This window comes from Nematolebias whitei, chromosome 13 (assembly GCF_014905685.2).
Source record: "Nematolebias whitei isolate Nwh7 chromosome 13, NemWhi1, whole genome shotgun sequence".
Taxonomy (NCBI): domain Eukaryota; kingdom Metazoa; phylum Chordata; class Actinopteri; order Cyprinodontiformes; family Rivulidae; genus Nematolebias; species Nematolebias whitei.
In genome coordinates, this window is record NC_056510.1 from 16,274,552 (window position 1) to 16,297,902 (window position 23,351).

General features: G+C 38.8%; 2 protein-coding genes across 2 annotated transcripts; both read left to right on the forward strand.

Annotated features, from left to right (window-relative positions):
* Nucleotides 1–2,181: 2,181 nt before the first annotated feature.
* LOC119418842 lies at nucleotides 2,182–3,123 on the forward strand. Its single transcript, XM_037686136.1, has one exon. The coding sequence runs from the start codon at nucleotides 2,182–2,184 to the stop codon at nucleotides 3,121–3,123; it is 942 nt and encodes a 313-aa protein (XP_037542064.1).
* A 2,872-nt stretch (nucleotides 3,124–5,995) lies between these two features.
* Nucleotides 5,996–21,939, forward strand: kansl1l (KAT8 regulatory NSL complex subunit 1-like). Its single transcript, XM_037686376.1, is given in 15 exon segments — nucleotides 5,996–6,032; nucleotides 6,035–7,064; nucleotides 10,831–10,969; nucleotides 11,176–11,328; nucleotides 12,361–12,452; nucleotides 14,128–14,308; nucleotides 14,844–14,994; nucleotides 15,318–15,449; nucleotides 17,163–17,309; nucleotides 17,464–17,561; nucleotides 17,829–17,941; nucleotides 19,012–19,060; nucleotides 19,167–19,279; nucleotides 19,495–19,615; nucleotides 21,733–21,939. Coding segments are annotated over 15 exon segments (2,763 nt in total).
* The last annotated feature ends 1,412 nt before the right edge of the window (nucleotides 21,940–23,351 follow it).

The following is a 23,351-nucleotide window of genomic DNA, read 5'->3' on the forward strand; positions in this document are numbered from 1 at the left end:
ATGCACGAGGAGGCTGGTGAGGGCAGTGAATTGTCCGTGGAGACTGCTAGAAAGTTCCATAGTCCTGATAAATATGGCACAGTGTCTATCAGCCAGCTCAACTCTCACACAGATCCACAGATGTCCTCGGGAGGGGAGCAATAGGGGAGGAGGGGGTGGGGGGGTCTTCTCGTTCACATAAAAAAACAGGAGAAGTTTGAAATAGCTGGCCAATTCAAGGCTGAGTGAGGAAATCAAATTTACATAATTATTTTGGGTCAGGCAGCCTCTGCTTGAATTCCCATGTCTGTCTTCATTGTTCTGCTGGTATCACTACGATTCCAAACAGCCACATTTTGTGGTCATACTATCGCACCAAACTTATAGCCTTCTCCAAGGTCGATTCCTTCCCTCCAATGAGTCCCAGGAGCTGCAAGTGGCCTGCAATTCTCAGAAATCACGTCCATCTTATGGCTCAGCTCATGCAGCATCTGAGGATGTTCTGTGGACGCATTCTCATCTACCTGCCAGCTGTGCTCGAGTACCTGACCACTGAGATCCTGGAACTAGCAGGAAACACGGCTCATGACAGCGGAAGGACAGGATCGTCCCTCGGCACCTACAGCTAGCTGTCTGCAGAGAGGAGGAGCTCAACAGGCTGCTGGGAGGAGTGGCCATCGTTCTGGGAGGAGTTCTGCCCGGCATTCGGGCGGTCCTACAGCCCGGGGGAACCGAGACGGCAATCGAGTCTGGGTGGACGGATCGGACGGCATCTGCAGCCACTGTGGGATGGACTTTACAAGAGATCCTTCCTGACTACAGCCATCAGCATCTATAACATCTCTTAATGAAATGAGGATAACGAGTTACAACAACAAAATAATTTCCCTTTGGGATTAATAATATTTTTGAAGTGAATTGAATTGAGTCTGAGAACTTACCGCTCGGTACATTCCTTCCTACAAGGCAGGCAGCCTTACAATTGCCAGAACCTCTGCCGCCGCCATCCGAATTTGTTGATATGCCAGATACCCACCAACACCAAAAAGCAGAAATCCGGTTATCATAAATCCAATTATGTACGCGTCTTCTATGTCCTCAACGGACAATACAGACATCTTCCACTGGCCCCAGGAATCCACAGTATATCCAGCTGCGAGTGTCCCTTCAGCGCTTGGGGGCTCTTCTTTGCCTTGTCTTCTCGTCAAGAAAATTTTGTGTATTGCGTTGAGAGACCAGCTGACCAGATCCATAATTTACAATTCGGAGGATATGTAGTGAGAGGCTCTGATAGGATTCACAAGCCAAAAAGCAAAGCAGGAGAGAGAGGCAGGAGCAGGAGGGAAAGCGTCCATCCTCGTCGAGAGCAAGTAGGAAAAAAAAAATCAGTTTATTTATATTACATGAGCACATGCACACTTTAGGTAACTTATTCTAGGTATACAGTAACCAGTTGGATATATTGATTTCTGACCATTGCTTTTTGCATCGTTGGATAACTGCTACATTTAATCTGACAAACTCTTGCAAATCACAACTCCCAGGTACAGTTACCATGTAAATGTGCACTTGAAACAGAACCATTGCCTAATTTAAATAATAGGCTTGTCTTATTCAGTACATTTTTTAAATCTACACTAAAAAGGCTTTGAATTGTTTATTTCACACTTAGAGATACAACAGTTTGTGTTTATAATTCACAAGCGCTCACAGACTGTTGGTAAAAGAAGAGGTGATGCAATACTGTGGTAAATGTGCCCTTCTTGTTATTAAATGTGTTAGTGGCACAGCACCAGCTTTGATAATACAACAATATTTTTGTGCTTTGTTAAGTCAGAGATTTTTTTTACTGGGTTCTAAATACACATTTAGCTTAGCTGCATAAATTATGTTTGGTTTAACTTTACCCAACTCATAGTCTAAAGAGCTTTTATCCTCTGTGCTGAAAGGAAACCAAACCTGTGTGGTTTTAGCAATGGCAATACAACAAGGACCATCATGTAAATCATAATGTTTTTCAAAGATAATTTCAAACTCCTGTGAATTATTTTCATAATTATTTTACATATGATGCAAATACTCCAGAATTGTTACACTAAACAAAGCTGGATTGCCTCACCGCCTTCCTTCTACTTAGTCTCCATCCCAAAGGTGAGCAAGTGCACAAAGTGAAGTGTGACTACCTGGAACAACACCACAAAGATGGACTTTCTAACATGGGTTTTAGTTAATGGGCCTGTTGGCGCTGTTAACTTCATGATGAATGCGTTTTTCATCTTCTGCATGGTGAATCCTCTACATGGAGAAAAGATCAAGCAACCTCTGAAGTTTCTTCTGGCCCTTTTGGTCGGTAGCACAACCGTTTACCTAATGTCGACTTTTGGTGTTTTCTTCTCTGAAGGGAAAAATGATAACAAGATATCTGTGGCCTCGTTTTTGATCTCAGTGTGCTGTTTGTCCGTCAGCATATCGTCCTCTGTTTGGCTGAACTTCTTTTACTACACCCAGATTGTTCCTGCACAGAGAGCCCTTTTCGTCTGGATTAAGAAGAACATCAAACCCGTCATATTCGGTGTTATAATTTTTGAAAACGTTTTTGGTTTGCTTGACTTCACTGTGGAACTTTTAAACGTAAGGCTTGATCAGCTTGAATTCAATGAAACCTCCACAAACTACCAAAATATAATTGAAAGAAATCTTATACAACATCAAGAAGACGTCTATATTATTTTGATTTCTATACAGAGGTTTCATTTCTATTCATCTTTTTTTGTTATGATGATGTCCAGTGGTGCCACTGTAGTCTACCTGTGCAGGCACATGCAGCATATGGCTGCACATGGACAATCCTTATCCTGTCCACGGTTAAGCAGTCAGGTGAGGGTCACCATCACTGGCATCATCCAGGGGTTTCACTTTCTGTCTTTAACTGTTTGGCGAGATTACAATTTTGTTTCTCAACACTTTAGTGATAAAACCATAGAGCAATATATTTTCACCACAGTAATAAACTTTTACTTGTCTGCCACCGCATTTTGGCTGGGGGCTGGTCAAGTTGTTTTCAGGCAGAGAGCTGCAGACGTGTGGACCAGAGCGGCTCAGTGGTGCAATGATCTCACAATGCAACTACCACAAGGAGCATGAGGACCAGAGGACACACTGAACTTACATTCAAACCTAAAGGGATGCAAGCTTCATGTGAACCTTAAAGTCTGTGGAACACATCAGATGAGATACAGCATGGGTTTGGTCACTAACTGGGTCCCCTAAATGTACTCTGAAACAGACAACAAAAACGGCACAATATATGCCGACCAGTTAATGTTTTAGTGCAATCATAGTTTTAGTGCAAGAAACATCTAGTTGTTTTTAACTATACTCATGGTTTGTTGTTTTTACTTTGACTTAATGATTAACTGGGTATGGAGCGAGAGGGGAAGCAAATAACTGGTTAAAAAGTTATCTTGATAACAGACAGCAATATGTGCAAATTGGTCAGTTTAAATCTGCATGTTTGAATATTACCTGTGGTGTTCCACAAGGCTCAGTACTGGGTGCCAAATAGTTTATTATGTGTAGAGTGACAAGTATGTTTAATTTAGTTGTATTTGCAGATGATACAACTTTTTTTTTTTTGTTGTTCTGGAGAGGATTTAAAGCAGCTAATGGATGTTGTTGGAAAATAAATTGATAAACTTAAATGTTGGTTTGATAGAAGCAAATTATCTTTAAATTGGTCTAAAACCAAATGTATGTTGTTTGAAAATTTTAAAATTGAAACAAATGTTAAACCAGAGATAAATAATGTATTAATTGATAGAGTGTTTAAAAACAAGTTTCTGGGTGTAATTTTGGAGCACAAGTTTTGTTAGAAACCCCATATTAAACACTTGTGTAATAAGATGGCTAAAACCATTGGGATATTGGGAAAAACCATACATATTTTGAACATTAAATCTTTGCACAATCTTTATTACACCCTGTTACTGCCATATTTAGACTATTGTGTTGAGTTTGGGGTAATACATACAAAAGTTCTCTACAAAACATATGAACAATGCAAAAAAAATAATCAATAAGGATGGTACACAATGTTTGGTATCGTGAACACCACAGCTTATGACATTTATGGATTTGGTACAATTTAAAACAGCACAGGTGATGTTCAAAGCTAAAAACAATATGCTTCCAAAGAATAGTCAAAACTTATTTAAGAATAGAGAGGGAAGGTACGAACTGAGAGGGAAATGTAATTTAAAGCAACCCTGTGTTCACTGCCTCAGATGAAGACATTAAGCAAAGTAAAACTATTGCACAATTCAAGATAAAATACAAGGATTACAAAATTAATGTGTATGAAAACGAATTAGACAAAATGATGTTATTCCAACTGTTAATTTGTTAGTCCGTATGTTAAGCTTTGATCTGTAAGAAATATAGAGTCAGTTTGTATCTGCAAGTATATTTATGTATGTGTAGGTATACATAGCTATGCATGCATGTCTGTGTGTGTATACAGTATAGGCCTACATGTGTATGGTAATTATGTATTTATGTATATACTGAATTCAGAAATTGCATGTAAACTTGGGGACAGGACTGAATGAGCTTTAGCTTCTTCCTGCTCCCTATTTGAACATGTTTGTTTTATTTACAGAATATTTTGGTGGAAATATTTACCTTTGTATTTATGTTTTTTTTTGTTTGTTTGTTTAGTTGATATTTTAATTGTTCAAAATGAAATAAAGAAAACAAATCTTGAATTATTGTTCTATTGCTGTAATGTGTTATTTACAGTATACTATTTTGTAATTCATTCTAAATTTTCATGTAAACCATCTAGCCATTTATCTCTCAAATCTCTGTCAGCACATATTTTTGACATGCTCTTGGACAAAACATTTCCGATAAATAAAATCAGTTATTTTGACGTGTCTGAGCAGACCGTGAAGGCAGCACGACTCAAGCCCCGCCCCTCGTTTCTCTCATGTTGACTCCCCGCCTCTGCTCTGTCAGCAGCAGCAGCTGGTTCGAGGAGACGGAGGATGCGGCAAAATCTCCTTGAAGGTGAACGGATTTGTTCGTACTCCTTTAATAAATAGGCGTACCAGCTGAAAAACCTTATTCATTTAAAAACATACCTTCAGATACCGTCAACGGTTATGATACGGGCGGGAAACAAAACTCTGAAAGATTCACTCAGCCGTGCATTAATTTGACTGTTTCATGAACGGTTCACCCCCTGCTGGTCAGGTGAGTCACTTCAAATGGACTACGGGATATTTATGATGTTGTTTAGTTAGCTCTTTTTATTTACATCCATTTGTTAAATAGTTGTGTTAAATATACTGTAAAGTTACGTTTGACCTGTGTAGAGAGACAAACTACAAACGTTTTGACAAACGTTGGTTTCCTGCAGTTGAGCTGTCAGTTGGGTCGTTAGAAGTGGAATAAACTATAAAAAACACGAAAAACGAATCAACTATTTATGAAATATTAAAGGTACTCATTGCAAACCATGAAAGCAAACATAAACAATGTTATCCTGAGCTACTATAAATGGTGCAGTTTGAAAAAAAAGTTTACTTTGGTAGTTTTCCAGATGCATTTCTAAAACGCAGACACGCACTCAGTGTAAACATGCACTTTTATCAGCACACTTCACCTAACAAATCTGAACGCAAACACATAATCATACTTCTGAATCCCCAAATTTCCTTTGAAGCCACTGAGACATTATGCAAAAATAAATAAAATGTATTTTTCAATTTATTATTAGTTTTTGACTGGTCTTCACGATGTTGCAATGACTACTGTTAATGAAGCCGTAAAGACTGTTTACTTGTTTCTGTTTCTAGAGCAGCGCCATTTTTTTTGGTCTCATTTTCAAATGCATATTGTTTCAGAAAGTTTAGATTATTAATGTGACTTCCCGACCCAACAAGTGTGTTTTTCTCATACACTTTAGTGTTCAACCTATGAAGTCTGCAGCCCTGTTGATGGTTCAGAGAGAGGAATGGTCCCAGCCTTGACCAATATCCTGAAAAAATGGCCATGATCAACTTGACGCCCCCTCCTGCCTCCGTCAGGGTGAACTCAGATGCCAGAGCCATGTGCACGGTTGAGCTGGAACCTCACATGAGAGCTGCAGACGACTGTGAACTCCAGAAAATGTTGAACCTTTGCTTGTTTCACTCGCTGGACTCCTGCCTTCCCTTGAGGCCACTGGATCCTCCTGTAAACCCTGAACTTTTAGCATGTGTGCAGACATCTGCCAGCCCCCATGCGATGCTGCCCCTCACCAGTCCAGACTCCCCCATCAACTTTCTCTCTTTCAATAAATGCCAGAGAGAGTCTCATCAAGTGGCCGCTGTTTTCCCAGGTGTGCCAGACATGTTTTTAATCCCTGTTCCTGAGCACAATAGCCAAGAGGCTTGTCTGTTGCATGGACAGAGTACTGCTCCTGAATTTAGACCAGATGGTGGTGATGTGCATCACTCCTCTCTTGCTCGTTGTCCCTCCTATTCTCACGAGGAGCTTACAACTCAGAGTCACACTCAAATAAATGCAACCCAGCCTACAATGGTGTGTGAGGGATTAGCAGGAATGGCCTGTCCTCTTCCAGCTTCTGTACAGCCTGGCACTGACGTGTTAAACCTTGACCAGATGGAATTTAAAGCTGGGCTGGAAGACGTTGTAAAGGAGCAGCTCTCCAAACATGAGGGGCTAAAAGACAAAGCCTGGAGGCTGGAAAAGAGACTGCAAGCCCTGCTGGGAGATCACGTCCTACTCCACTGCAACCAGCAGCTCGAGGGGCTGAAGAAGTGTCAATTTGAAGACATGACCCTTGACAGTTTAGACTCTGTATACCATGAGGCACCTCCCAAATCCTGCACTAATGCTGATCTTTTTGGGCAAGAGTCAGCCACAATTTGGTCTTCCTTCACGGAGGTCTCAGAGTTCTGTGACTCCAGCCAGGTGTTGCTGAGAGACCTGTTGGAGGTCCTGGACTCCGAGGCCACGGGCAGCAGCAGCTCAGATGACGAGCCAGAGGAGGACATGGTTCATGGCAAGATTTCTCTTGTGTGAGTGCCAGCAAGTAGTTATAGTTTCCTTTAATACTGTTATGTTGGATACTAGTTGTCAATGTACTGTATTTTTTGCTGTATAAGTCGCACCTTTTGGAAGAAATCTGCAAGTCCTGCGACTTATACACCAAAGCGACTAATGTACATTCCCCCCCCCCCATATTTATAACCCAAATTTTTGGCTGAGATCTGATAATTTCATTCATTCTGACATTGAAAATATTGAACACTACCATTGTCAGCCACTAGAGGGCCCTCAAGTAATATGGCAAGCCAAGTGTCTCATTAATAGGTACAAGTGGCTATTAATGAGACACTTGGCTTTCCGTACCAAGCCACCTTCGTCTCGCGCCGCAACTCCTGGAGCAAACGTCAAATCAGCTGCATTTCGCTTCGCCACACAGACGAAATGCAGCTGATTTGACCATTAAAGTGCATTTTTTAAGGAAAAGTTCAACTGAGACACACCTTTGCTATAATTTCGAGTAAACAAATAATTATTTTTAAGCTTTCATCTTGTTAAATTCTTGTTAAAGTCCTCCCGTGCACGGTCCCGCGGCTACTATTTGGCAGCCAATCGATTTTTGGCACAACACCGGCCCACGTTTCCGGGTGATCAGCAGTGACGCATAATAGATGCGACTAATACAGCAAAGCGACTTTTTTTTTTTTTTTTCCCACTTTATTAGACATATTTGGACTAATGCGACTTATACAGCAGTGCAACGAGTACGGCAGCAAGTACGGTAATCAACAGAACTCAGATTTTAACATTTATAAGTTCTAGCAATATAAAACTACAGGATGCTATCAACTGATCGAGTGCTGCATGACCCCAAACACAATTTCTACGCCGTACCAAAGAAATTATCATTCTTGCTTACATTTTCGGTTTATTTATTTATCTGTAACAGCACCACTGTGGGTATGTTGCTTGCACAGCTGGTCCTTAAAGTTAAATAAACCAACTAGAGATGAGAAATCCTCTGAACCATAAAATTAGATCAGTTCAGTGTATGATCTGAAGTAAGCTACTGATGCTGAAGAACATCCACGCACAGTGTTAAGAGCATGGCGACCAGCTGCTATTCAGACTGAAAGCATCGGCCTGGTTTAAAGTCAGACCAGTGAGGAGTGTACATGGTTGGATTCTCCCTCTGGATAGGAGGTTGTTTAGATACATGGAAGGTGCTGCAAAAAGAAAAGGGAATAAAAAAAATATATACCAAGCTATTTTAAAATGGGGAATAAATTGTTTGACATGTGGAGAAATCCCGAAGCATGCACAGCTATAAACATCAAAACTGATGTAAATGTAGTGCTTACTGGATGATGTGGGAAGTTTTGCAGAGTCACAGTGTCTGAGACCCACGGTGCTACATACATGTTTTCTTTGGCCCTCAGTGGCATTTACATTGTGGCTGTCATAAATGCAAGTTTTGTGCTTTCAGCTGTAGCGGCTGTTATGACATTTTTTAGCCATGATCTCACACATATTTGTTTCTTTCCGTGCAGCAGTCATAACAGATTCAACTGACGAGCCAGCTCTTTTTACCCACGGGGTAGGAAATAAACACAGGCTTTGCCAGGGAGCCAGCAGTGTTCCACCCAGTCTCTGCTATCATGCCTCAGTGTTTCCTCTTTAGAGTGTGTTTGGTAAAGCCTGAGGTGCTGTTCTTCTTAAAGTTTTCTTTAAAAACCAAACATGTTGGACTGTAACATATGAAGGTAAAAATATGTATTTGTCTTAAGACAGTAGACATCTTGTTTTTTGTGATGCTGTCAGTGGTAGGGAAATCTCAACTTCAAGCAACCTTTATTTTAATCAGAACTACGTATATGTTGCGATTTAAGTAATTTTTGTTTGTGTATTTTAAACTAGTCCAAAAAAAAAAAAAAAATAGAATAGTTGGGTTAGGTTTGTTTGCGTTTTAAAAGTAAAATCAGCCATCTTGTTGTTCTTATTGATAATTTTTTTTTAGACAATTTTTCTGGTTTAAATACCAGTAAATGACCAGAAATAGTTGGGGAAATTGTTTACTGGTCCTTAACCAAAACTGATTTGGGAACAGTTTGCATTTGTCCATTTGCCATCAAGACATCCTGAAAAAAGAAAAAAATCTTTTACCAGAAGATTTGGAAATATACATAAACTGTATTTATATCACAAAATAATAATAGGATATCTTCTATTTTAGATAGTGTTTGGTTTAATTGAGAGTAACGCGGGCTAATAAGGTGAAAACAGTCTTACAGATAATGCATAGTGTACACATTTATTGTCAAATCTGATTCTTTCATTTTAAAATGCATAGATACTGACAAAAAAATTGATATAAACTAGCTTGTGTTAACTGATAAACCCATTATGATAATCAGTATAATGTTACTTATATTTCTGGTACAGTTCAGTTTTTTGTCCTCTTCTGTTTCCTGAGTCTGTGCTGTGCTCAGACGCAAAGTGTTTATTTGTTCTGACTACAGAATTGAGAGATGTTTTGTGTTTGCAAAGGCTTGAGTTTGTGTCCTTTTTATTTCGCCATCTTCTAAGCATTACCCTGCTTCTTTTCCAACTCATTCTCTGGTACAAAGCAATATTTCTGTGAATCAAGGGTAAATTCCCACTGTCCGAGGAGGAAATGGGTCATTGCTGCCCTTTAAAAAAGGAAATACTTGACCTTAACCATTCACAGCAACAACATTTAAGACTGCACTTTTATACTGGACTGGTTGTGTGTTAAAATTAAAATTTAGGACACTTCAACAGCACTATTGTGTCTGCATGCGCCAATAACTCAAAACGAGCCACTCGTATCCACTTTATCCAGCCAAGATGTGGCTGCAAAACCTCAAACATTCTCCCTGAAAGTAACAGCTGTTGAGGTAATGATGTATTTATTAAGCGTCACTAATATGGTTATCAATAATGTGATACATTTGCAGCTTTAAGAAGTACAAAGCAATTCTCTCCTCGTTGTCATCTCCTCCTTTCCTGTTCCAAGCATTGCTTGGTAAAAATTCCTGGAATTTCCTCATTACACAGATGGAAAGAGCTACAGGGCAGCCAAGCCGGACCATCGTCAGTGTAGGGAGGAGGGCACTCACTGCCTAAAAAAACAGAAATTAGCTCCATTGCTCCATACATTGCTTTGTATGGTTGAACTTTTTCATGTTTAACAAAAAGTGTGTTAAGACCGTCAGAGGGAATCTGAGGTATTTGAGTTAATAGGGCAACAGTGAAGTAACCATCTCCTAACATCAATGAGTATTGTGAAATGCAGTGTGCTGGCTGACCGGAGTAACCTTTCAGAGTGTTTGAAGTAGAGGAGTCCCTGCCTGTCCATGCCAAGGTCCAAGAGTACTGCCATAGCAACTGTTGCACAGCTGAAGTCAGCCACACAAATAAATACATACAACCAAGATAAATATTAACTGGAACAAGTGAGTGAAGTTCCATGTCAACAGAGAACTGCTAAGTAACTGTGCACCTTTATGGGCTATATTTCACTCCTCTTACAATTCTATTTTTTTTACACTAAACCAACTGACTCTTTCATTTATTATTACTTTTTCTTTCACAAACCGTTATCTTGCTCTTATTCTGGTTCTTCCCTCACTGCCAGTGGTCAGTTTAAACAACCAGACTTGATTCAGTGTACGCCCTTCAAATATTCTCTCCCTGTGAGGTGAATGAATAAAAGATGAATATGATATATTGTGGCCCTACGTGATTGCAACCGTCCTCCTTTGTCACCCTGTGCAGCAGCAGTTGTGAGAGGCAGTGGCTTGAAGAAAGAGCCGAGCTAAGCAGCAGATGGAGCTGGCTGCAGCTGCGTCTGTCTGAACTAAAAGGGAGAACGGAGCAACTGGTAGAGCTCCACCAAAACATCTGCTCCACCAAGGTATGATTAATGTTTCACCAGCAGGTCTTCACCATCCTAAAAGTAAAAACATATAAAGTGTATAAAGCACTTTCTGGTCAGGGAGGTACAAAGCACACCTTTTAACTGCTATTAATGACTGCCAGTGTTAGGATAAGTGAACTTAAATAAAACTGAAACGTGTTAAACGTGAAATACACCCAACTCTGTGTTTGTGTGCATCTAAGGGTAGGGTGGTGCTTGCAGACCCCCACCTACAGACTGGCAGGCAGATTCAGCAGACCCTGATGAGAGGAAAGGCTGGTTTATCATGCACGGCATCTGAGGCTGACACTGAACCCTGCAGCCCCACACGTCTTCTGCACAATATAGAGAGACAGGTATTAGTGAGCAACTTGTACACGAACCTTAACACCAGGATTACCGTATTTTCCGGCGTAAAAGTCACAGTTTTTTTGCATCGATTTGTCAGTCCTGCAACTTATACGCCGAAGCGACTTTTATGTACGTTTTTTTTTCAATATTCGTTACACAATTTTTGACCGACACTTTAAATTTCGAATAACTGCAACAGTGAGTCCTCCTGTGAGCTCTCGCTTCACTCAGCTGGTGCAGGTGGAGGAATGCTGGTGCGCTAGCGGCTGCAGCCGCGATGGATGGATAATGGATGGATGGATGGCGCCGTGCTGCCCAGGTGAAATGAAGCTGCTTTGACCATTAAATAAATGCATAATAAACACTATGGGTCTGCGGTGACACGTAATAAATGTGACTCATACGTAGAAGCGACTTATATATGTTTGTTTTTTCCTCATCGTGATGCTTTTTTTGACTGATGCGACTTATACTCTGGAGCGACTTATACACCGGAAAATACGGTCATCATTTTAATGGAGATTTTGTTTTTACTGAATTGAAAGTGCAGAAAGGTGCTTCTGTGTAGTGTCATTTCGAAGCGTCAGTTTGAGCGATTTGACGAATGAATTACAGCGTGCTTGCTGTTAGACCTGCGTGCTGTTACGTTCAATTAGAGGCTGCAGGTGGATGAATAATTTGCAGCTGCTTGATGATGTCGGGTGGTTGTAATCATCTCAGAAGGAGTGTAATAATTGTTCCAGCTGTTGAGGCTTAAAGAATCACTGAGAGCTTCTTGTTAAATCTAACATTGTACGTACAGTCTTAATGAAGCTGAACGATGATGCAAATATAATAATTTTTTTTCTCCTTTAGAAAATACATATTCATGCACAAATCACATGAAAGATGTGTTTTTCTGTACTCAAAGCATTTGTGTTGATTTAAAATGAGATGCAGCACCATGCGCATAAAAATAAGGTCGTTTTGTGTTTCACACATCATTTTCACCTTATCAGTGTTTGAAACACTTTGTTCGGGTGCTATCTTTCCTGCAGAGTGCTCAGCTGAGCCAGTTTGTAAACAGTCTCGGCTTTTCACCACTTTCTAAACAAGACCAGACGTGGAGGGGAAGAAAAACCTTCACCAGGTGTGTAACGTTTGGGTTATTTATGTTGTTTGTTAGTTTCTAACCTTTGTTCAATAATCATTAATGCATTGGAAAGTTTAAATTACTCTTAAAATCAACTCCCTAGTACAGGGCTATTCAGCTGGTGGCCCGGGGGCCAAATCAGGCCCAAGGGTGAGCTCAGTTCGGCCCACCATTGGGTTCATTTTTAAATAAAACTAGATTTTAAATCATAAAGAAGTGTACCTAATGACAATAACTACTGGATGTCTGGCCCCTGAGCTCTTGGCTTTCAGTAACTGTGGCCCCCTGAGCAATTTAGTTGAACTGCCCTGCTCTAGTACATGAATACATTTCTGTACGTCTATTTTGACAGCTGTACATCTCATCTACTTTAAACTATCGATGTGATCTATGTCATACCCTGTTTTTACTTGAGCAAAATTCTAAAACACAACTTTTATTTTACTATGATGTTTTCACCTTTTAAAAATGAATTTATGATAAAAAAGCACACTTTTCTCTATTTTAAGGGCTTACTTATCAGAGTATTTTGATGTGGTCTTTGTCAAATTTTTGATGGCATTCCGAGGTTGTCTAACTTTTTTAAAGCTTTTTTTTATGACTGAATATGTGAAAGCTTATAAACTGAACTCACACTGTAACCCAGATGATTACAAACAACAAAAACCACGCTAGACACAGGCAGACGCAGCTGAGACAAGATACACCTTTGCCAGGATTTCATGTCTAGAACTTATTTAATAAAACCAAAGAGTTAAAATTAGTTTTGATGACACTAGCAGTAAATGTACAAGGCACAAGCTTAAGATAGTCAAGCTTTCACGTTCAAGTCAAGTTTATTGTCATTCACATCACATGTGGTACATGAGGTGGAACAAAATTACGTACTCATGGTCCCAGTTACACCCAACAATAGCAAAAATATAAAGTATAAAATAAATAGTAAATAAGGATCTAAGATATACACTAATCACTAATAACGCAAAACAATATGGCATATCAACAGCAACCCGAACATGAGTCTGTGGTGAGCAGATGGGTATGAATGAATACAGCAGCATGAGATAATCAGCAGCATGAGATCAGCAGCATGGATAATCAGCTGCACAGATAAGTCGTATATCCCCAATTAAAGTGGCATTACAGTGATCTATCTTTTTCTTACAGTGATTTTCCTGGTTAGGGATTTATGAGTCTTACAGCTTCAGGGTAGAAGCTGTTCCTCAGTCTAGTGGTTCTACACTTAATGCTCCACAACCTTCTTTCTTTTCCTCTATTGCGAGAACTAGATTCATTGTCAACACTTACCGATTTTTCAAAACGTCTTTAAAACCGGTGCCAAAGACTAACCAAAAATATGCTGAAACTAGGTTCCTTTTTGTAATAAACCCCAGAAAAGCTGCACGGTTCCCTCCATCTGGCTTGATGTGAATTATGCCTTTATGTCTTTCTGTCTTTTCAACTTTCTGCATCTGTGAAGATAAAAGCTGCATAATAAATAAAAGCCATTCCTGTTGTTTATTCATATGCGTGTATCAGTAGATACCATTTGTTTGTTGCCGTTTCTGGTGAGAAAGATGTAAGAGATCAGTATCTTGAAAAAGCAGCTTTTTTTAGTGCATGAATCATAACCCTGACATTTTCATGACCGTGTCTGATCTTGTTCCTGCAGTGGTCAGGGAGGAGGTGATGGTTTTCTGTCTGGGAGCTTTAAGAAGAGGAGGAGGAGAATGGGGTCAAGACAGCTCTTCAAAGCTGATGTATCATGTGTGTGTGCCCGCACCCGACCCCTGGTTACCTACCACAAACACAGACTGTTTACGTTCAAATCCTTCAATACCACAAGGTCATTGGTATGTGTTAAATTAGCTTTTACTCTCTTCATTTTGGCTTTCCTAATATACCAAATCTGTTATGAATCTAAAGGGTATCAGGTTATGATTAAATATGAATAGATTATTACAGAAATGTCAACATACTTCTCACGATTTGTCTTTCTCTTAAAACATGAAGAGAGCATAGCCAGGCTGCACGCTAATCTCATTTAGACTTTTATTAAAAGTTGTTTTATCAAGTCATTTTTTATTAAACTGATATGTTTCACAATTCTGTGCCAAGTTTAGCAGTTTGTCTGATTCAAGCTTCAAAGCTACAATGCCTTTTCATGGAAATGTTTTCCAAGCCAAATGTATTAAAGTTTAAATGTAAACGCTCGTTTAATATACGGAACATATCTTTACCAATTCAGTCATTCAACGTGTTGTGATTTTACATATTTTTTATAGCATTTAACTTTGCTGTGGGCTTAAAAAAAAAAAAAAACTGTGAAGAAACTCTCCTCTACTGAGGATCTAACATCACATCCTTTTGTTTATTCATGCGCTCCAGAAATCAAGAAAGTCCATGTCGACAGTGTCCTCTTCTTTTTCATCTTCCTGTTCATGTGGCTCTTGTGATCCTGAAGTCCTGAGTTCTGACCCTGACTGCAGGTCCAGCTCCAGAACTCCTCTGGTGCCTTTTTCTTCTGCTAGGCTTGAAGGTGAAATGTTTTGAAGGCTTCGAGTACTCTTGCATTAATTTTACTGTTCACTCCTAATATACAGTAAAGTTGTCTTTTTGGTGTAATTTGTGTGATTGATTTTAAACTCAGATGTGCTGCTTTTAGTAAATGCTGACTTCATCTAAAGTTTTCATAGAAAAAAGATGCAAGAAACTTTTTGGAAGCCACTAATCTTCATGTGCACGTTTCAGTAAAATCAGATTGTCAAACAAACTGTGAGTTTATTGTGGAGATTTGGCTTGGTTCAATTAAAACCATTTGGTTTATGAAACTAATATTTTCAGTTTGTTATCTCCTCCCAGGCTTTTCTATAAACCATCATGTTCAGGGAGCTGTGGCTCGAGAAGAATGGCTTCAGATACCTTTAGTTATCAACTCTCAGCTGGCCAGTCCTGTGAACTACAAGAGAAACAGCTCAACACCACGACACAACAGTAAGATTTATCTAGAACAGGAGTCTGCAACATTTACGAACGAAAGAGCCATTTTTCACCTTCGTTCACTACATTAAACGTGTCCAGAGCTGCAACAACCTGCTACACCTGTGATTATCAACTGGTGGCCCATGGGCCACTTTAGGTTTGCTGGAGGGGGCTTTAGTGGCCAGTAAGGGCAACATTATAAACTAAAGCAAAACATATCTAATGCTTTTTAACATTTACTAAAGAAAAAAAAGACCAGATTCTTGTAAAGGGAGAGATTTTTCAATTTTTACCACCTTTTTTTTTTATTTAAAAAAATCTATAAACTGTGCAGACAGTTCTTCATTTTAAAGAATTAAAGCATAAAGATAAAGTATTACTCCTTGTACTCGGTCCAGTGTTCACAAATTTACAAAAGAAATGACAGGAAAACTGTTTGAACTTATCCTTTTTGTTGTTTGTATAACCAATAAAATTCAGTTTTATGCCAATTTTGGTCAAAGCTTGAAAGAGCTGCTGCAGAGGGACCAAAGGGGCCAATGGGGCTCCAGAGCCGCATGTTGCAGACCCCTGATCTAGAGATACAAGATCTGTTTACAGACCTCACCTTCTTCTCTTGTTCTAAGTTTGCTCTTTTTTTTGTAGTTTTTTCTTCTTCTACTTTTTCATCTTTAAACTGATTGACTTCACAAAACCAAGCATAGTTGAGGATTTTACAGTGTGCTGCATGAAAAAAACAAAACAGTTTACTCAAGATAGTGAATAATTAAAGTCTAAAATTTATAGCCGTGGGTTGTGATCGATGTCATAGCAAAACAAAAAATGTTTGAACTGATAGTATGATTGCTTCCCAGCCTGGATTCACTTTATGTAATTCTGCTAAGGAAAAGGGCCAGCAGCACTGCCAGATAGCCCACTAATCCAGGAAATAGACTGTATGTCCCCCCCCCCCCCCCTTTCCTCAAGGAAGAGAAAATTACAAACCAGTAGGATGGAAGCCACTTCTTCCCCAAAGCTGCTGCCCCCATCAACCCCCCGCCACCACCTGCCCCAATAGGACAGTCAACAATTTAGTAAACTTCCTGGAATTCTTGATGTCATAATTCATCTAACAGATGAGCCTTTTTCTCCTCTGCTGATGGAGCTGAAGTTAAGTCTCTTTCTGAATCATGGATGAATTCATTTAGAACCTGGTCCAAAGAAGTACTAAACTGATTTGTTTACCAGTAGGCATTTCAGCTGTTCTACGATGTATCTTTGTATATTTGTAGGAGATTTATTAAACAGAGATTTACTCCTGCGGCAGCAGTGGTTTCAGCACTTCCAGTGGTCCTGCTGACATAGATGTTTGCAGTGTGCAGTCATGAAAACAATGAACGAAACAAACACTAGAGAAAACACACAATGGAAGCAGATTGGATATTGATGATAAGTGCACAGGCGCCGCTCTCTGCTGATTTTGAGCCGGTGTTAATGATCTTATTCTTCTTCGTCAATAGCAGAAAACATCCATCAAGTCAAAAGAAATCGCTAAAAAAATGAAATTATGGTACGCAGATGTACACCCCCCTCTCTCAAAGTAGATAAAAGGGACAAATAATCATTTAAAATCAATAAAGGTTTTAATCCTAGAAGATGGAACCAAAAACAAAAGAGTAAAAAACGTTTAATATTCTGGTAAACTAAAACAAATCTATTTCTTTGTGTCTTTGTGTGTCATTATAGGTTACAAATACAAGCAACGTGCACCGCATCATAAAAGAAGGGTTATGGGTCTGTCACCAATCAGGTCATCAGGATCTGCTTGGAATCATCGCAGCAGATCCAAACCGAGGAGAAGGACGAGAGGACGGAGCCACAGGCTCATTGATGGTGTGTGTGCTGTAAATAGAAAATATTAAATAGTTAAGCACAGGAATTGTTTTTGACACGTTCAGTCGTAAAGATGTTATTACCAGTTCGTTTAAGGATAGGGCCTCTTCCAAAGACAGTTTGGTGTACATGTTGTATATTTGTGTATGCCTAGATGATCAAGAGGTCCCGTACCAGCTGTGTGATGGAGAAAGTTCAGACGATGCGTTTGAGGAGACTTGCACACGGATCACACACAGCCAGTCCTCTCGGGTAAAAGACAAATCATAAATGACTCTTTGTTGAGCAATCAGTGTTCATCAAAGCTCAAACAGCTAATGATGCATATGGAATCTGTGTGGAATGCAGTTGTTACTGGAAAAGTCCAGATTTTTATTGTGTGCTGTGTTAATGCAACACAGAAACCCAGCCAGTCCTGGATGAGAGCTGCAACTGGCAGTCATGTTCATTTAGGTTTACAAAGACTGAATATTGGGGATCCATCACTAATACGTCAACATGTTTCATGTTTGCTTCTAGGGCTTTGTCCGAAAACGCCAAAGAGGCAGAGCGTACAATATCAACAACATTATCCTCCCTGTGTCACTTTCTAAAGTGGAAAAACTGCAGTACAAAAACATCCTGACGCCCAGGTGTGGAACATTACTTCTACAGAAAGAGATCGGAGCAACTGTTTATTAAAATGAACACTGGGTTCTGTGTTTTATAATATCACATATACAGATGTTACATCACAGAGTTCTGTTAGTGGTACAGTAGTCCCTCGATTATCACAGGGTTACGTTCTAGACACCCCCCCCAATAGGTGAAAAATCACAAAGTAGGAATGCAATATTTATATACGTATATATATTAAGGCTTTAGAAACCCTTCCCACAACATTCTAAACTCTTAAACCTACGTAATTTGAACAACATACATATATGTACTGTACAGTACTGCAAAATTTATAATTCATTTGTTTTTAAAATTTATTTGTACTCACCGGCTTTGCAGACCAGCAGCTCGGTTCTGGTCAGACTCAGTTCCAGTTCTGCATACCTACCCTCAGCATCAAAGCCCACCACCCGTCCAGGTTGATGTGCACGTGGATAATTGAGCTTCAGGATTATTTGCGACTTTCCTGGCAGTTCTGTGAGCTTCATAGATAAATCGTTACTTCTGACATTGTGTTGCAAAACTTTCCCTCCATTCCAGCAAAAAACAACTGCTGGGAGCACCGTTGGCTTCTGGGTAGTGTAGTTCTTTTGACGTGTGTTACACTGTAGGCTTATTGAAAGAAAACTACAAAATAGCAGTGCCTGTCTGAAGTTTTTTTTTTAAAACTTTTTATCCCGTACCTTCCCAATCACGTGAGTAATATTAAATTTGACAGTTGTGTGTCGTGTACAGTCTTACATTGAAAAACCACGAAAGAGCGAGTCCTCGAAAGTCGAACCTCGAAAGTAGCGAGGGACTACTGTATTTGATTTGGATTTTTTTTTGTACTTGAATGAACACCTTTTTTGGGGTGGGGGTGGGGGGGGGGGCTTAAAGTTATTTTTTTTTTTTATTTTTATGATTTATTTGTTTGATTGGTTATAATTTAAATGATGCAGATTGCTTGTACCCCCCCCCCAAAAAAAAAATATATATATATAAAAAAAAAAAAAATCATTATCCTTACAACATCATTAATGGACAGAATCTGACTGTCTTTCAGTTGGCGGGTAGCTGACACTGAGTGCCTGACAGAGATGGAGGCAGAGAAAGTAGTGAACAATAAGAAGTGGCAGGTAATGTTTTATCTATTTAGTTTGACTTGTGAACGAACCTGAACATTTAATTTGTTTTGTGTGTTCTCTTTGTTGGGAACAGACTGAGGATCTCAGCGATGACGTCTTTGCTCAGAGGCACCTGCCTATGGAGCAGAAAGAGAAATTGCGCTGGTCATCCTGGGGAAAGAGAACATGCTGCAGGCGCCCTTCGAGGTGGACACGCATGCACACAAACTGACTCGCGCACAAATGCATAGTAAAAAAAAAAGTTTGGTATTCCCCTCTGTGATTCTAACCAAATGTGGGGTGATGTTTGCTGTATTTTAAGACTGCTGCAGCTGTTTGAAAGCTTGTTTTATTCATCAGTTTGTCTGACAGCAGAGTACTGAGAAATGTTCTCATTGACTTTCATTGGTATTTTTTTCTAGATCTGTCAGCAGGCTATCAGGCAGCGGGGGCAGGATGTACACATCAGGAGAGGAGAGCTCTGTGGAGTGGAATTGTGCTCATCTGGATTCTGATGAGCAGCCAGGGTCAGAGGAGTGGCTGGTAAGATCAACATTGCTACAAATGAAACATCGACTCTTCAAGACAAACTTGAGAATGTGGCAGTAGTCCTCACGACAGGGGGCAACCTTAACCAAGAAGTTATATTTTGGTTGTGACACATCATTTTAGTCTCTGATGAGTGGTTTACTCTGGATTGATCCTTCTAATTAGTTGTAAGTTTTATCCTTTGATAATCCTCATAATTTGTTCTAAGATTCAACAAACCACAGTATCTTCTGTAGACATTTTAACCGACACGTATACTATTTCTGTTATTCACTGCCAATGTTAAAATTTGGCAATCTTACACTACAAAAATTCATTCAACCTTTATGTATACAGGTTAATCCCATTGAGCCTCTTATAAATAAAGGTTGAATGAATTTTGAAAATAAAATTCAGCACAAAAAAAAGGAACCATCCAGATGACCTGACTGAACATTGTTGGATTTTATACCTGGGTTATTGAGCATGGACTTTGGAATTTTGAAAATACTACAGGGTAGTGTTTATTTTAGAATTAGCGTTATTTTTATGGAATACGTGCACAAAACAAAGCAAACCCGTGGTAACTGCACCAGTATAATGCACAATACTGCAAGGTATAATTGAAATATTTGGAGTTTCGAAGGTTTAAACTGTTTAACACAGGCCATTCAAAATCAATCCTAGAAAATCTACTCTGCTGTAATGACTAATAATTTTTCACTTCAGTACTTAAAACACATTTTCTGTAAAATCTAATTAAAATCTAAAGAAGATTTATTTGTCCTTCAGAAAAAAAACAAATTAAAGCAGAAAGAACCAAGCAACATATTACTGTTCTTAGAAGAGCTTTTGTGAGCTTTAAAGCTTCGATGCATTCTTGAAGGAGACGACACAGATACTTGTCCAGGCTCGTTTTCTCAGCAGCTCTGATTGTAGAGCTCTCTGCTTTGCTTTGATTGGAGAGGGAATGAGTTGCTACTTGACTAGACTTTCCTTATCGACCCACTCATCACCACACATATGCCCTCCTTCACTGCTTTACACTTCTTCTGTACTTCATCATTCGAACACACCGTGAATGAAACACAAGTTTATTAGCTTTGCAGAAGTGATACATGTGATTCACTGATTCAATTCAGTTCAGTTTATTCATATAGCTCCAAGTCATAACAGAAGTCATCTCGGCGCCCTGAACAGAAACATTCATATAGATAAAAAGTAAATTGATAACTATTTATCTCCAAGCTCTGTCCCCTACTCCAAAATAAAGACATACTGCCCCAATTTTGTGTTTTCTTAAATGCTCTGAGCACCATCACATGTTTTTAATTTATTACAGCAACCAGACAGAGCATCATCTACAGAAGTGAAGGAGAAGCCAAGGACTCTACAGAAGATGTGAAAATTAAAATACATTTTCAAATCAAGCGTAAAAAAAAAAAACACACACATGCAAAACTGAAAAAAGTTAGACATTACCAACTATGCTCTAGTTGAAACAATAGTACTATACTACTTCACAACTAATTTAGCTTAAATTAAATATAGCAAACTGCTGAGGACATTTTTAGAAGTGCAAAAGACCCAAAGGGTAAAAGCTGGGATGCCATTTGATAGTGGTTCACTTCATTTTGCATTTTGAATTTTCAATAAGTTTTAAGTCAAAGTTTATTTAGTTATATCTATATATTATAGATATTAACAAAAATGCTTTGTCAGCTTTGTTTGTTTTTTTCCACATTAATAATCAGTGGTGTGAATGTCTAAAATGCAGAAGTATAATTAGGAGGCAGGGAAAATGGACACTTTCATTAATCATTTATAATAATGATGAAATGCCTCCAGTTGCAAGTGACTTACTGATTTACTTTATTGATCAACTAATCATCTAATTCAGTACAAAGCAATTCCTTGATATGTCAAAAACATATTCAGAACCCTGTAGAGCCGCACTACAGTACTGATGAGACTGCTGTGGGGAAAATAAGAGTTTTACAGTCATTTTCTTTTCTTGAAGAAAAGGGTAAAGGAATGCTGAATAAATATTTATTTATGGCTGTCAGATAATGCATGATGAGTTCATAAAGGGAGTGACAAATAAACTGCATTCCTTCCTCTTTGTACCACAGCCTCAAGCACCTTGGGAGCCCCGACTTTTTCCTTTGGATGATGTTGAAGAAGCCTCTTTGCTTTCTGAAGCAGAAGTGCCATCTGGGTGGAGAGAGGCCAGCTCTGTTTCGTACTCATCAAAGCTCTCCAGCACACCTTCTCAGTCAGTTTGTAATACACTGCCCTCTCATGGACAAACAAAGAACTACACGTTCAATAGCAGCTGAGGTAGCAGTAACCCATGCATTCATTCAGTATTAAAAAAACAAAACCAACAGCTGAATGAATGGCAGTATGAGTCATTTATACTATCAGTTTAGTTTTAAATCACTTAAATTGAATAAAAAATGTCATTCATATAAATTTACTGTATTTAATAGTTAAGTCACTTACAAAAAAGTCTTATCAGCTGCTGAGTGTCAACATGTACAGCTGTTTTTCTCATTTAGTGAATATCTTTATTAGGTTCAATTTATCAGCTGAATTGTTAATTGAATTACTTGTTCTTCAGATATCCTCACATCTGGCACCATGAGCCAAGCAAGTCCCCAGAAACACCTGATCTCTATACTGAACACATTCAACGAGATATCCGTGGGATGTAATTAGCTGAGTACTTTGATGCACAAATGATTATTTTGTTTTGATTATTTTTATTGTTTTTGACATGCGTCACATTCGTTTTAACTGGCCTCTGTGGCTCCTGCAACAATTTCAGGTTTTATTGTTAATGAGGTACTGTATGTAAAGTAATACTGAGCAGCAGTGTCAGGTTTGTGCACCGTTTGTAAATCTTTCATGCTATTTATCTCCACAAATGTCTTAAATGTATACAGGAACTTGTAGTAACTGCATATATTTATGTAACTTTTACTGGTTTTTCTTGTGTTGTTGATTTCATACAAATTGTCATTTTGTATTTACTTTTATGAAAAAAATAATAGTGGATTTTATGCTTTACTGTCTAGTAGGTGTGTTTTTTTGCAGATTTCTGCAGGGTGATCCATATGTTTCCCTAACACAAAATATATATTTTATGTGCCAGAACACTGAGCTCAACTTGCATCCATCCTCTTCCAATTAAATTATCTCTTTTTTAATGTCCAAAAGTGAGATCAAAACAGTCTCTGTTAAAAGAAAACATCAACCTTAAGATTTTAGTGCCACTTAATGTAAATGGAAAATGTAGCAGAGTCAGAGAGTCAGAGTTTCTTTATTGTCATTCGCACCTCATGTGGTACGTGTGGTGGAGCGAAATTATGTACACGGGGTCCCAAGCAAGTGTTTAGAAAGAGTTTTGACTCTGGACAAAATCAAAAAGGTAAAAAAAGATTGATAATTGGAATACTTTGATTGAAAAATTGACACATTTTAATGCTGTATTGTGTCTAGAGTTCAGTGGAGAGGAGGAAAGTAAAGGGGTGGGGGTATTTTTTCTCTTATTTAATTGCATTTATAGCTGTTGTTAAAGTTGGACACCAGGTCCATTTACTGACCAATAACAGATTGGTGAAATCATTCAAAAACTAAAGCTGAAATATGTTTAATTACAGGGAATTCATTACCATAATATTTACTACATAAGGAGGAGGCCAACTTTGTCTTGTAAAATGTTATTACAGAAATATTCTAAATCAAA

Excerpts from the sequence above, each read along its gene's own strand:
- LOC119418842 (XM_037686136.1), top strand. The coding sequence starts at position 2,182 with ATGGACTTTCTAACATGGGTTTTAGTTAATGGGCCTGTTGGCGCTGTT.